General features: G+C 41.1%; 1 protein-coding gene across 1 annotated transcript in view; it reads right to left on the reverse strand.

Annotated features, from left to right (window-relative positions):
• The window catches only part of LOC310943875 (tricarboxylate transport protein B, mitochondrial-like), a 50,099-nt gene that overhangs the window by 10,690 nt on the left and 23,618 nt on the right, over positions 1–15,791 (reverse strand). The window contains exons 3-5 of the mRNA XM_083909553.1: positions 10,680–10,779; positions 2,421–2,559; positions 1,697–1,781 (exon numbers count right to left, since the gene is read on the reverse strand). Coding sequence (XP_083765679.1) covers positions 1,697–1,781; positions 2,421–2,559; positions 10,680–10,779 — 324 coding nt within the window. The remainder of the gene's footprint in view (positions 1–1,696; positions 1,782–2,420; positions 2,560–10,679; positions 10,780–15,791) is intronic.

Genomic DNA, 15,791 nt, shown 5'->3' on the forward strand with positions numbered 1-15,791 from the left:
TATAAAATACGTCATATCTTAAGACACACACCACATGTTTAGACTCTAAATCAGGCATGGCCAAAGTCCGGCCCGGGGCCCAATTGCGGCCCATGTTCACCGGCCCGCAGCCTCTGTTACAAAATCAATGATATGTGGCCCGCCAGCACTGTTGACCTGAGTATTAAATGCATGTGTACAAAAAACAACTATTTTATATTTCACCAGAAGATGGCAGTAGCCCTGCGGCCACACCCTTGCCGCCTTGACACTTGGCCTTTTGTGATCATTTCAACCCAGCCCATTTCTGACATGGGGACTGTACATAAAAAAAGGAAAGTTGACAGCGAGGGCCGCCGTTTCCAGGCTGTTTCGGGATTTTGCAGCTATGCAGCTTTATCTGCTCTACTTTGGTACGGTTCCTCTGGTGTGAAAGAAACGAAACGGTATAGTTTAATGCATTATGGATATGAGATGAGATACGGGATTTCCCCAAATTGCATCAGCTGCGCAAAATGTCAGCGCCATGGTTTTGCGCTGTTCTCTGCCAAGCGTCAATCCCCACAGGGCACGTCACAGCAGCGCTGCCTTGTGAACCAGCCGTAATGGGGGTTAGTCTGGCTCCAGTGCCGATGGTCTTTGCGGTCAATTTGGTTCGTTCATGCATATGTGAAAGCAAATCGTACGTCTGTTTGCTACATTGTAACATTTTCTGACCGGTGCAGACCAAAGCAATCGAACTATAGGTGTGCAAGCGCCCTAAGTGACTCTCACCTGTGTGACGTCTTTGCATTAAAACCACTGTTTTTGAGCCAGAACTGGACTACATACTGAGGGCAAGATCTCAGTATCACACTTCACATTAGTGCAGACATGATTTGTTTAGTCCTCTGAGTTGAATAAATTCTAAAATCTTAATTAATTGATTTTTTGTGATGATCAATACCACCGTTTTCAATGTAGAAGTTTACAGTGAGCATTTAATAGTGAATAATATGTAATGTTTCAAATGACCTTTCCAGACAGACTTTTTCTTCATTTTATGTGGTCTTCAAATACGAAAGGCGGAGTGATTTTGGTAAAAAACTTGAAAATTTAAAAAAATGAAGGATGTCATTTGCAATTTTTCAAATTTCATAATATAGATAATTTGTATTTAATGTTATTGATTCAAAGATGGTCAGGCTGAATGGTCAGCCCCCTCACGTTTTCACCTTACCAAATCTGGCCCTCTTTGCAAAAAGACACCCCTGCTCTAAATGGATAATTTCTTGCCTCAAATTATCTTAAAACTGTGGTCCGTGACACAGAAAAGTGAGAAACAGCCACTGTTTTAACAACAACAGTCTTTCTCTCTCGGACGCCATTGCTCACTGTAGCCAAAAGCACAACAACCCCTACTGATCGAGCAGGAAATTGCAGTGCGTATCCGTCACCATGACACAGAAGTATGAAGGCGCGAGGGGTCTCCGTGGTTATGCAGTCGGATAACGCATTACTCAGTCGGAGAAGTATAATGTGGCCTTAACTCAGCGCAGGTGAGATTATCGCGACATTCAAATGCTAATTAGAGCCATTCGCACCTAGTGGTTGTTCGCGAGCGGACGGCCCCTGAATTCAGATCACCAATTTAATCAGTAATAAAACAAATTTGTCTTTTACTTTTTGAGTTATGCTGCTCACAAAAATAGACAGAAGGGAAATAATTCTTCCTCACCTTGGGTTCTGATAATCTCCCTCACCCCATGGACAAATCCCTTGTACTTTGGTTTTGCTGATGTCTGGTCATGGATGAATTTAACCTAGGGAGACATAGTACCTGTGATCAATTAATTCCATAAGATAATATGTCAAAGAGTCGAAACAGACAATTGCAGTAGTTTCTGAGATATCTGAGATATGACAGTGTTCTGTAAACAGAAGGGGTGTGACGGTGAAAAAACAGTTACGGTTCGGTACATTTTCGGTATGGAAAGAAATGGAAAAAAACATGATTTTTTTTTCTATTTACTAACAAGTTTACATGACTAAACAGACTCATCTGTAAAAATAACAGTGGCTACTTGTCCAAATTTTCCTGATTATTCCTGTTTATATATATATATAATATATAATAATAATTATTATATATATATATATATATACATATATATGTGCATATTTATGTATATATAGCAGACATCCATGATAGCAGGGTGGATATGTGTCTGTTGCCTTTCCTTCCTGTTAAAAACACAGACTGTGTGTCCCTCCAATGAGCAACAATCCTGGTCGATCGCAGATACCTGCTTTTTCCGTTTTTGTGTTTTCTGCATTTATTATATGTTTGTGTTTTTGGTTTTGCATTTGTGTTATGTGATTTGCATTTGTGTTTTGAGATATGTGTGTTTTGCATTTTTTGTTTTGCGTTTTGTAATCTGGAGAAGGGACTGGTTTTGTACCTTAACTGTTTCCATGGGACAGACGACAAATACAGCTTCTGCAACTCCAGCTCCAAGACCACAGAGGAATCCTTGCTTGCTGTTCAGTATACCACTCTCATCACGCATCTTATTACTGAGGAACTCAAACATTCCAAATCTGCAGAAATTAACAAATAAAAACAACATTACAAAAACCCTGTACAGCAAATGTTTTACAAAGGATCTCCATTTTGTGGTGTCAGTTATTAAAGGGATACTTCACCGATATGCATGTGGCTTTGTATTGCTAGAATAGCAGTAATTAATTTTTTATTTTTTTTTTAAATGTGCTTTCCCTTAGAATGTTCCCCATCACAGAGTCAAATGACGCGTTTCGGGTCAGTGATGGGGAATGCCAGTTCAAGGCTTGAAACTACAATAATAGTTCTGCACTTTTTAGACTCACCCATAGGGGGATGAGACTTCATTCCCAGAATGGACGAGACTTCATTCACAGAACGTAAACACAGTGTCCCCCATCTTTGCTAACAGTTATGACCAGCTCTGGCTCCCTTTAATTTGGCCTGTAAACTGAGAAGGCAATATAATTTTCAAACTGACTGCGAGGGAAAATACCTGCTTTTAGCCTCTGGCTACAAGGCACCCGTGGTGGCTCCAGGCGCCGGTGCAGAGGGGCTCTTGCTCCTGCTGCACCGGAACCAGGCAGTGGGGCGCCGTGTAGCCAAAGCCCAGCTGCACCGGTGCCTGGAGCTGCCAAGGGCTCTGGCTACACGGCCGCACACAACGCCCCGCTGCACCCACAACGCCTGTTGCCTGCTGGCACGGTGGATGAAGGAAACGGGATAAATGGCCACCTTAGTATAGTAAGTATTTTGCTTTGTATTTATTTTTACCACCATTTGTCCATGTTAATATGTAACGCCAGCTGAGCTAACGTTTGCTTCTTTACAGTTCAGTTACATCTATGTTACTGTAAGAACAGATACTTTGATTCGCTAACGTTGTGCTCATTGTTTTGCAGACAGTGATATCACCTAACAGCTTACAGTCACTTCATGGAGTGGATCCAGAGAGTGGGAAAAGACGATCGTCTTGTTTTACCTGCCTGTGTTGTTCAAGATCAGAAGAAGATACTCAGCTCCTGAAAAGCAGTACTGTATCTATGAAGACTGTTGATGCTCATGAAGAGCTTTAAGTCTGATTTTTCTTTTTATGATTACTTATATTAAAGGGACAATGTGTAGTATTTATGGGTTTATATAACCCAAAATCCACTTTTTTATACATATTATGTGCTCCTGCATTGTCTAGTCGCTGTATAATAGTTTTTGTTTCATTTTCGTAGTGTTTCAAAAAGTCATGTAAAATAACATGGTCGCGGGCCGCGGTTGCATAGCCACTGTTAGCAGCGAGACGCCATGTTTCTACCGGAGCCAGTAAGGACAAACGCCAGAGAACAAATCAAGCATTTCTTTACTTGTAGCGTAAGTCCCGCCTCCTCTCTCTCCGCTTCGTCTGCTACGGCCGCCGTAACTCGCCCTCTCCCTAGCCTCACGAACCTCATCTGCTGACACGGAGAAAGACAACGAGGACGACATTTGACCAGCTGAGGATACCGTAGCGCTCAGGGAAGGGAGGGGGTGAGCAGAGCAGCAGTTCTTTGTTGTAAATTTCAGCCTCTCCTCTAGATGGCACTATAAACTACTTACTTCACCTTTAAAAAAATTAAATTCATATATGTTGTGGTTTATTTTCTAGCCCTTAGTGTTCCTCCATTAGAGTATTATTAGATGAAAAGAGATTTAATTTGGATAGGATAGGATAGGAGTTTATTTATTTAAAACAGGGACAATGCACAAAAAACATTAATCTCGTAAAACGGAAAAAAAATGCATTGAGCCAGGTTATAGAAATTTTGCTAATTTCTGCCTGTGGTCCCTGGGCAGGGATTTAAAAAATCAAAGAAGTAGTGATGGGATAAGCAGTTCATTTGAGTGTACTAAATCACTTGAATCAGTTCATTAAAATAATTTGTTCAAAAGATTCGTTCACCGAATCGTTCAGTGCTTAGCAGGGGCCCAGTGCCCTGCTACATGACTCACCTCCTCCCTGAGTGCAGTACGTTCGCACCGCGGGTCATAGAGTAGGGCCCTATGATTTCCGTGTTAACGGAATCGCGGACGGAATCGCGGAATTGGCCAATAAAAACGGAATCTAATGTTAAACGCGGAATATCGCGGAAATTGACATAATGTGACTGAAATGCTGTCATCGTGAGGAGAAGGAACGTTTGTCTGGAGAAATCTTCCGGGGAACTCTCATTCGTGGCACCGCCCGTGCATCTCCTCACAAACACTCACCCGGTCAGGGTTTCCCCCAGTGCGTGTTGCTTGTTTATTTACTTTATATACACTTTTTTTTTCTAAACCGCGGAACAAGTGTGCTGCGCCCGCATGTAACGGGCGAGCGTCTCCTTGTCCAGGTGCCGATTGAAACTCAAGTCACACCATCAAATACGCCATTATTACGGTTATATTTTTATTGTCAATAAAGATGTTATATTTAGGAATGCACCGATAATTCGGCGGCCGAAACACGGCGAGTAAACTGTGGAACATCGTCTGTTAAATGCTGGAAAGTCTCTGCGCAAAAGTGAAACTTATGAACTCCCCGCGACTTTCACTTCACACCAGAGAACATTCTCTCTCTTTGAACAGTTAACTAAAGACATCGGCTCATCTGATGCATCTGTTATTCCCTTAATTGCAGAGTTGCAGGGGTAATAATGCGTGTAGAGAAACGATCCAGTCGGATACGGAGAAGCGCAGGGCGCAGGAGAGGGAGAAAAGTACAGCGCAGGGGCGGTGCGCAGAAATCCGTCTGCACCAGATGAGGGGGCACTACCACTTTTTTATTTATGTTAATTATTTTACTCTTAAATGTGACCAACATTGCATGGCTTGTTTTAAGATTCACTGGCATTTACTTAATTAGGATTTGACTTAAGTCAAAACAATTGAACAATTGAGAAGTTAGTGGATTCAAGAAGAAAGTTGCATTTCAGTTCCCAATTTTATTCACCGACACAAAAAGCACACATTCTATGGTGGTAAAGTAAGTATAAAAGGTAAATAAAAACAGAATAAAAAAAAAATAAAACGGAAAAAACGGAATTCTAAAAAATTAAAACGGAAAAAACGGAATTTGGAAAAAAATAAAACGGAATTTGGAAAAAAATAAAACGGATTTCATAGGGCCCTAATAGAGTGAGTGACAGCGCGAACGAGATTCACGTCCTCAGCCACAGTTCTCCAGCTCTCTCACTTCATGAACTGATTTGTTCCTTTCTTAGTTCAGTTGAGCTCAGCAGCGAGCGTGGTGGCCGGGAGTGGAACTGCCGCGTTCTGTGAATCACTCGTCAATCTTTGGCAATCGACGCCAGCCAACGTGCGCGGAGCGGGGAGGGAGTGACTCGTAAGAAGAAGTGTGTCTGCCGTGCTGCTGTGATTCATTCACACTGTCAGTCACTGAGTCACTCATCAGGGGCGGCCGGTGTATAGGGACGATTTGGGCGATGCCCTCCCAACAAGGAGGAGAAAGAGAATCTTTTTCCTCAGCAATTCCAAAGCTCCTTAGTACTAATATTCCTTTCAGTCGTCTCTGCCAGCAAAGGTAGTTATTATCAGTGTTCTAGACATATTATCTGTCATTGTCCAATCAGAATCGTCAGATTCAAGTCACGTTTTATGGTTCCGCCTCTTCTGGGGCGATTTGACTGACGTGAAGAATCACCCAAAAATTCTCCCATTGACTCTCATGTTAAAAACTTTTTTCGAAAAACATACCTTCCAATGCATTTTTATTGAGGATTTATGTGCATGCACAACGTGCTTACGTCATATGTAAATTGAGCAAAGAGAGGAGGGGATAACTTCTCTTCACTTCACGTCTCTCGATAAGTTGTTCGTCTCTGCTCGCAGTGCACTGACCGAAGCAAAGCTCACCGTTTTAAAAATACACGGACTGTGCTCATTTAATCAGTCCCAGCACGAACGGATAAGTACACGTAGTTTGACCAGTGCCACGGAGCTCAGTTCACGCTTTCATACGTGTTAACTGTTTACGGCTCGTAGCAGCGGACAGCAGTGATTTGAAGCTATGTTCGTTAGCTTGTTTGCTAAGATTGTTGATGTTTGTATTGCTCTGCTAAGGGTTTAACTGCAGGTTAAACTTCAGGTAGACAATCGGACTGTTTTGTGTAAGAAAGTATTCTAAGATGCCTTTAGCAACATATGTAAAGATCCAATTCTGCACTTTCCTTTACACTTAATAACTAATTTGACATCTTGTCATATGTTTGTTGTATGTATCTGGTAAAAGTTGTGAAAGCTCTTGATCCTTTGTCAGTTAATAAATACTTGAGTTAATATGCTACTCCTGTCTTTATGTGGTTGCTGGACACATCCTGTGTCCTGTTTAGCTATTTTACATCATACATTAGACTCATGTAAATAATATTTGTTTATCAAGTTGCCATCTAGTGGACACAAGGAGGACTGTTAATCATCTAACAACACAATGATACTGTCTTTCTTTATGCACCTATTGAATGGGTCACCTTAATCATTATCAGAAAAAATTGCCCCCCCTGAAATTTTCTTCAGGAGCCGCCACTGTCACACATGATTCACAAACGAACTGAGACAGAGAGCTGTCACGGAGGAGGACATCATCAGCAGCAGCAGCAGCAGGACCATCATCATCATCAGCAGCACCATCATCATCATCACCATTGTCATCACCACATGAAGCTCCATTTTCCTTCAACCATTTATACATTTCTTTGATAAATACATCATTAACCGTATTTTTTGCTTGAAACCATGTTTTCTGTCTTTCCTGCTCCTCTTCAGGCAGAGAAAACTCAGTGAGCAATGTGTTGTGAAGATCAAAAGCAGTTACCACCACACACCCAATATATTTATTTATAGTAATATTTTATGCATCCCAAGCTTATTAATTATTTGTACAATATGCTTTACGTATCCATAATGCTTGATACTCATAATGCTTTATACAATAATAAGGTAAAAAAAAAAAACTCTGGATTTGATCCAACGACCTTCCTGGGAACAGTCCACCTACTTAACCACTGGACTACCACTGTTATTCTTTTGTAGTAGTGTGAAATGAATATTTATGGATGTATTGGCTCAACCAGAGACGGTTCTCTGCCAGATATTCAGAACCGTTTTTAACCGTGATGTACTTCAGCGTGAGAAATCGGAGGTGTGGCATGAGCGCACAAGACGTTGATCAAATGTGTGTGTCTCACCGCCAATGCGTGAGAGTTGGCAGCTATGATCATAATATGGCAGGTTGTGCAATGTTTTTCTGAAAATGGCATGGGCATAATCAGGTAGAGGACAGTGAAAGTGCTTGTGGAACTATGAAAATGGCACAGATTATGCTTGTGTAACTTGGATGTACAGGACAGGAGAAATCCTCCTCTTCCTCACTAGCTCCATCCTATCACCTATCCTACTCTCCTCACTCTCCTAAATCTTTCTCTCTCCCTAAACTCTCCAAACTATATAAACGCTATCCAAACTCTCCAAACACTATCCACACTCTCAACTGACCACAACTCTCCTTCACAAACCCACATTTTGAATGGAGCCTGAGGGTCTATATCGCTGTAAAACCTCGGCAAAATCTGAACCACTTCCCGAAGCAATCACGTGGTACAGCCGGGCAGCGAGGCTTCGGACGTCATCATTTTGACTCCTCCCCTAAATGAAGCAAGCCTTGATACGCGATTCGCGGAAAAACGCTTTGAAGCCTCGGCACATCTCGTAACATCACTAGCTAAGACTATCATGGTCAACATCTACATGGATGTTGAAATCCTCTGCAATTATGATTTTATCTGTCTTTAGTACCAACTCAGATAAGAATTCAGAGAACTCTGATAGAAACTCTGAATAAGGTGCAGGTGGGTGGTAAACTGTGACTATCATAATTGGTTTCTGTGTTTTCCAACTAGGATGAGATAGATTAATGCTGCGTTCCAGAGCCCATCCAAACCAGTTGGACGTGGGACTTATCCTACCTCCAACTAAAAAAGTGCACTGGAATACCTGTCGAAGTGGGACCTCCTACTTGCGAAGTCGGGGCTGATCGACCTACCCGGACTGGGCGGCGGCGCCCATGGAATCACACAAATACGCTATAAACTTTACTTTTCTGTGTATAGAGTTGTTTTAAACACAGCAATTTTATCACAACTTGTTTTCCATGTTATGGCGTGAAATTATGTCGTTGTTGTTATCTGTCAGCATGAAGATATGTAGGGCTACGGTAAAAGTATACTCATGACGTCACATATCGATATGTAACGCTTTTACATATATACGGCTCGCTTGTGTATGTAAGTAGAGAGTGAATTGCTGACAGTCAAAATGCCTCTTCAAACATAAATCTAAAGCACCGCGATCGTCCATGTTTTCTCACATTCGACTACAATTGCTGGAACGCTTTGAAGTAGGAGCTAGTAATATTCAGGTAGGATATGTCCCACATCCCATTTGTTTTGATGGGCGCTGGAACGCAGCATAAGAATAAGGCTTTCAAAAGATAAATAATCTAATTTGGGCTTGGGGTTAATGATCTAGTATTAAAAATGGCTGCTACTCCTCCTCCTCGGCCGAGCTTCTGGGAATATGGGTGTTAGCACGAATGGGTGGAGCCTATTGTAGGTAATGAGATCATGAAACAGATTTTGAGGAGAATTATATTATATGTAATAATCCATTTAAACGTGGTATTATTTGACTCTATTTTATTGTCAGCATTGATCTTTATTAAATTAGAATGTCTAACTCCTCTTCTGTTAGTTATTGATGTATTTACTTTGATCGGTCGAAGGACAGACACAGTCTCTATGGAGTCTCTAAGACAGTTGCTCCATCCGAAGTGGGATGGAGGCCGTCTCTCCTCATGAGACCAGGTTTTCCCCAGAAGGTTTGCCAGTTATCTATAAAACCATTTCTGGTCACATTGGTCAAAGGGCCAATTAATATTGTTATTATTATTATTCATAACATTTCTAGAGCGCTTTTGTAGACACCCAAAGCGCTTTACAAATTATTAATAATTATTTTAATAAACCCATTATTAATTAACACATTCTCACTGGTGGTGGTAAGCTAGGTGTAGCCACAGCTGCTCTGGAGCAGACTGACGGAAGCGTGGCTGCCAATGTGTGCCACACGGCCCCTCCGACCACCACGATCATTCATACATACATACATTCATGTTGTTCCAAACAGGGCTCGAAGTTGTTCCTACCGGGGTTTGAACCCAGGAACTCCTCTTTCTGCAAAGGCGAGATCGTTAACCACTACACCAACCATGGGCCCGAAATCTATGTCGCCCGCACTAGCCCCAGGAAAACAACTGACTGTGTTCACTGGTGTCGCTATTTTCACGTTCCTCAGGATAGAATCACCAATCACCTATGATCTGTGTGGTGCTGAGAAGGGAAAACTTGTTTGAGGTGTGAGTTGGTTGGTGGTGAACAGGACTCTCAGGCTTTGCACTCTGCCTTTTATGACGGACAGTCTCCCAGCTGCCCCGTTTGTCACCCGGCTGCATGGGAGCTGCTGAGAGAGCTAATGCTATGTGGTCCGCACCGACTACTGGCTAACTGACTTAGCTTAAGTTAAGGTTATTTGCCTTGACCAGCTTGTTCTCTATTTTCTTCAGTTCGCCAACTCTAATGTTTTTATTTTTATTATCTATGTTTGTGGCGGGACATGGGGAGTGGGATCAGGGTAATGTGATCTGTGAATCGGAATGACAGTTATGTGAATGACGTGTAGTGGGAGGGCTGAGCGCAGAGCGGATTGCTGCGTTCCAGTGGCACCACTTAAGGTTTAAGGTTGGTTGGTTTAAGTTTAAACACAAAAACAACTTTCAAATTGGAAGGTAAAAAAAAAGCCAGAGCCTGACCCAAGTCCAAGTTAATAATGAAGTAAACTGGCCCAAAGCCCAGCCTTTGAGCAGTCGGGCCCAAACACAGTCTATGGCTCTATGTGGCTGTTCTATCACATGATTTTCATGAATTGCAGAATTATTTAAATACATATGATAACTAAAAGTTTTGGCAAATTACTGTTAAATAATTATGTCATACATGGTTTATATCCACAACTGATATAGTAATGGAGGTACAGGAAGTAAGATATTAATACAGTGCACAGGTTGTTGCAGTACCTTACAGCTGCTTTAGGTATGGAGCCATACACCAGCGAGCTCAGACCTCGGTAAAGGCCCCTCACCCCATGACTGTTCACTGTCTGCTTCACACAGTCCCCTGTTGGAGAAAGGAAAAGATAAAAGGAGAGGTGAGCTGTAATAGAGGTAAGAGAGGAAGTTGCAAAGGCAAAACAATCATGTCCTCTATTCATGAAACACTCCTGAGTTTCTGCACAGAAAAGCAGTCTTTGCTCCAGGATTTAAAAAAAATGGGACAACTTACCCAAAAGTTTTTGGGTAAATTAATAATACATAATTATGTTCTGCATATTTTGCATGCACAGCCGGCGTGGTAATTAGGGATGGGAATTTCAGACATTTTGAGAGTCGATTGTCGAGGTCCATGTGTCGATTTTTTGTTGATTTTTTGTTTTCATACAGCAGCAACAACAGCAGCAATGCAGGGGTGGGAACTATTCTACAGTGTACTACTTCGTTTTAGGCTCAAAAGCATGGCTGTAATGTCCACTATTGACCATCAAAGCAGCGATAATGAAAATGAGGGGCAAAAAAAAAGAAAAAAGAAAAAAAAAAGAGGAGTGGAGAGTTTTCGCTCCGTTGGCACAGGTGTCGCCAGACGGCTCAGGTTTTTGAACCTTTGCTTGTTGTGTCCACCAGATTGATGGATCTGGACTGGGTGAGATGCCGTCTTCAATCGTGTAGACGGCTTATTGTTGTGTCCCCCACCCCTGTCCTAAACATTAGCGCAAGCTCGTTCTCACTTCACGCATGCACACACACACTTGGACACGCACAGCCACTGGAGAGAACAGCTGTTGTCACCATGTAGGCTAACGTTACAGGTGACTGGCCACACACTCACCCTACAAACCAGCCTTTGAGCACCGCGGACAGCGGCCGCAAGCTCCATAGTTACCTTACCGTCACTACAGGTCATACTTTTTACATTAATTTTATACAAATACAAAATTTCCTTAACATATCCCTCCTGATTATGCTGATTTTAAGCATAATCATACCATACATTTTTCTAGAGTGTGAGAGCGAAAACCATTTTTAGAGCAGTTCAAAACATTCTATTTATCCATTATCCTTCCAGAAAGGGAAACTCTCTCACGGTTCCGCTGCCCGGGCAACCACACACACAGGTACTCCATTTTACAAGGCACATAAACACAAATATACAAACATTCACACGTGTCATCCGGTAAATCATTTGAATGTTAAAACTTCAGTCGTGTTGCCTCCTGAAATGCCCAGACTATGTTGAATCAGTGAATCCTGTTACTGACGATCAGGGCCCACAGTCCATTTTCTGCTGTATGAGCTCTTGCTGTCTTCAACATTTTCCCTATATTTGCATTACTTTCAGACCAGTTTCTGCTCTTGATCTTGTCGTACACTGATGATGATGTTGTTCTCATCACAGTTCAGGCTCCTTCTCTCATTGGCTCTTCCACTTCCTTTGGACCCCCCTCGGGTACACAGCTTCTCAGGCAGCATCAGTCACTCAACTTCCTTGTATCAAGCTGAGCTTCCACCATCTTTTTTGAAAGTAAATCAAACCTATGGACTAGCCTATGGAGGGCAGTCATCTAATATGGGTTATTTGATGACAATGCAAATATATAATTCAACACATCTCGATCTTTCAAACAGTGGTTCCTTATAGCAGCAGCTGTGTTAGCATAGGTTCAGCTGTTAGCATTCCATGCAGTGTTAGTACTGTGAATTACCATGCAGTTATCCCAAACATATATTCAGTTTAGTGTTGTGGTAGTACACATTTCATTTAATTTTGTTGTTAAATCTCTGTTGCATTAATTATCTCAACCAAACCTTGACTTTGAAAATGATAAAAAATAATGACAAACAACCACTCACTTCCACACTGACACCTCAATTTACAGCATTCAATATACCTAATTCCATGGCTAGGAGATTAAACTTCCACTCTTTCCAAATTCCAAAAACATATTTCTTCTCTTTTTTTTTACCAACTACTTCCTCTCTAAGGTTATCCAATGGTGCTGTTTCAATTCAATGACAGACTATCAGCAGTTTTTACTTTATTTTTCTAAACTAAATATTTAAACTGTCGATCCGGTAATGTAATGTATTATATTATTTTATACACAAATTTAAATTATTTCCTCATTACACATGTATAATTTCTCATAACTTCCATTACATTTATTTCATTTTTCAAAATTTTATTGTTTCAATATGTATTTCCATTATTCCCCCTTTGCACAGATTTAATCTGTGCAAATTATTACTAATTCTAATTGTCCTTGCTTTTACTTTTATCCTATGCTTTGTAATCTTTATGAGGTCCATCATGAAGTCAGCATGTTTCTTAAAGACCTAATTGTGTTCAAACCAGTGTTGTTTTTGACAACCATCTTAGATTTAGTCTTAGTCTTATGGACGAAAATGCTTATTAGTTTTAGTCACATTTTAGTCACTTCTATATGTGATAGTTTTAGTCGAGTTTTAGTCGACGAAAACTCAAAAAGGATTTAGTCTAGTTTTAGTCGAAAAAAGAAGTATAGTCTTTTAACAAATGTATTTAGGTCAATAAGTATTGGAGATTGTTGTTGGGCAGTGTCGCACATAAGTTGTGAAAATAGCAGCAGATCTATAAGTTCAACACACTGTGAGCTTGCAGATTGGCTATTATTACATACAAAGAGATCACCACACTGTCACTGAATGTAAACATAGCTAAACATGCTGCTAAAGAAACACACACACATAATGAATTGACGTTAGCGTAACAAAAGCTAACTTTAGCCACTACTACTAACAACTGTGTCCAGTTATTGTCATGTCCCTGAATAATCCATCTGTCTGTTGTTTGCTAACACGTTAGCATAAAGATCGCTATCTTAAAATGCTAACGACTCCACTTACATAAGTGTCGGGTTAGAAGTACAGCCGCAGTTCAGTCCCTCTGTGGGATTCCTTATCCATCCTCATTCAACGGTGAACACACACACACACACACACACACACACACACACACACACACACACACACACACACAAGCAATAGCGGGGGACGTGCATATTATAATAATATTTTGACAGGTTTCACACCACTCGGGGGTGAGCAAATGTTAGAGAAATATGATAATAGAGTAACATATGTGACCCGCCACAGACAAAGGGGATGCAAGTCGGCCCAGTGCAAAACGAGTAAAACATGAAAAATGTGGGATTTTCGTTTTTTTTTTTTTTAATTGTTCAACTTGAAGTTTGTAAGAAGCCACTAAATGCTTCAAATCACAGTATTATGGGTCTTAAAACCAGAAACTTTGTATTTGAATTAAGGTTGTTTTATCGCTGTGAATCATTCCTAGTTTGGGTGTGGCGATCTCACATCCCAGAGCTTTTGTTGTTTTTTCGGCCAATCAGCTGACATTAACTGAGAATACACATGGCTAATTAATATGCACGCACAGAGAGAGAGAGGGAGGGTGGAGGGAGGGAGGGGGAGAGAGAGTTTGTGGAACTCTCCAGCAGTTATTGAGCGTGTGCAGTGAGAAATCAAATCGGACCTAGACCGGAAGTTCCACTTAATGCTGTTTTTTAGTGTGTATCTACATCATTACCTTGTTTAAGAAGCCCTGAAGGATCTAAACAAACAGTTCAGCCACTTCTGAGAACGCTGTGTTTTATTGTAATCTCGGGCTCAGCGAGATCTGTAAAAAAACCTAGTCCGGTTACGTAAACGGTTCTCCTGAACAGCAGATCGTCCTGCTCAGGGCACTAGTCCGGGCACATCCGGTTGCATACATTGAACTGCAGAAGAAGAAAAACGTCCATTGTGGAGGTGTTTCACGAGCGACAGTGTCTTCTGACTCTGGGTCTGACTCCGGGTCAAAGTCATAAAAGGGACTGCGGTGGTGAGTCGTGACAAAACTATTTTTAAACATTCTTAAAACAATGTTTTGATAATGAGTAGCAGTGCATCCACCGTTCCAGAGGGGGGAGCTGCACTTCTGAGAGCGGGTGTGCTGAATATGTAACTTCCGGGTACTGGCCAATCACAAGACTGATGGGAAGCCGGGGTGAGACTTGAGTCTGAAATATTGCGGCTGGGGAACAGCGTCAGAAAAGAGGATTTCTATCAGCTCGTTTACAGCAACTAGGAGGTTTTTGACCATAAAAACAAGTCAATGTATGTAAGTAGACCTCCATAACTAACATATATGTGCAACAGGACCACTCTATTTGAGCTTTAAAGCGTGATTGTCATCAAAGCAGTCCTCCGCAAAGCTTTGTTGACCAAAGGAAGGCAAAGAAAACTGGACGTGAACTGTGGCTGAACTTCTTAACTAAAACAGAGACAGACACAGATCTCACTTCTGCTGTGAGTGGACTGTTAGCATTTTAAGCTAGCGATCTTAAAGCTAACATGTTAGCAGACTTCATCATCACAAAAACAACAAACAGATGGATTATTCAGCGGCTGAAAGAGAGCAGGACAGACAGTAGTTGTCTGAGATGATGACATGACGCCAGCCCCGCTCAATATTCTTATGGGTGAGTTTTCATCTACGTAACGTGTGCCACTCGTGTTCAATCACATACAGGGAGGTTTTTTCTTGTTAATGTTATTCACTAGCTCCAGCACAAACATGTGCTGATGTGCTTGAATCATGTGTGAAGGTCACAGCTTTGTGTGTGTCACAGCTTTGTGTATTTAGTTGAATGTGATGCTAATGATTTAGCAACGAGTTGAGAGTTAGCACATTATCAGCTCATTCAGTAACAGACTGATCTATCCACACTACACCACAGAGCCACTTCAATGTATTTCAATAGTGTTTGATTTGATATTAGAAATGTGTCTATCTTTGATCCTTCTCTCTTAAGTATATATAGTATATTTTGTTTTCATGAAACAACAAAAACAGATGATGGAAATACTGTGGTATGCATAATTTTGTTTAAATAATTCTTGCTCACTTTCTGTAAATCATATAAACTTTATTTCACTTCTCAAATATCACTCTGTTTGTCTCCTATATGATATATTTAACTGAAATGTCTTTTTCAAACATGATTTATAAAGGAAAACCATGAAAATGTACAGGGGTGC

The sequence above is a fragment of the Microchirus variegatus genome (genome assembly GCF_963457635.1).
Source record: "Microchirus variegatus genome assembly, chromosome: 23".
In the NCBI taxonomy this organism is placed as follows: Eukaryota; Metazoa; Chordata; class Actinopteri; order Pleuronectiformes; family Soleidae; genus Microchirus; species Microchirus variegatus.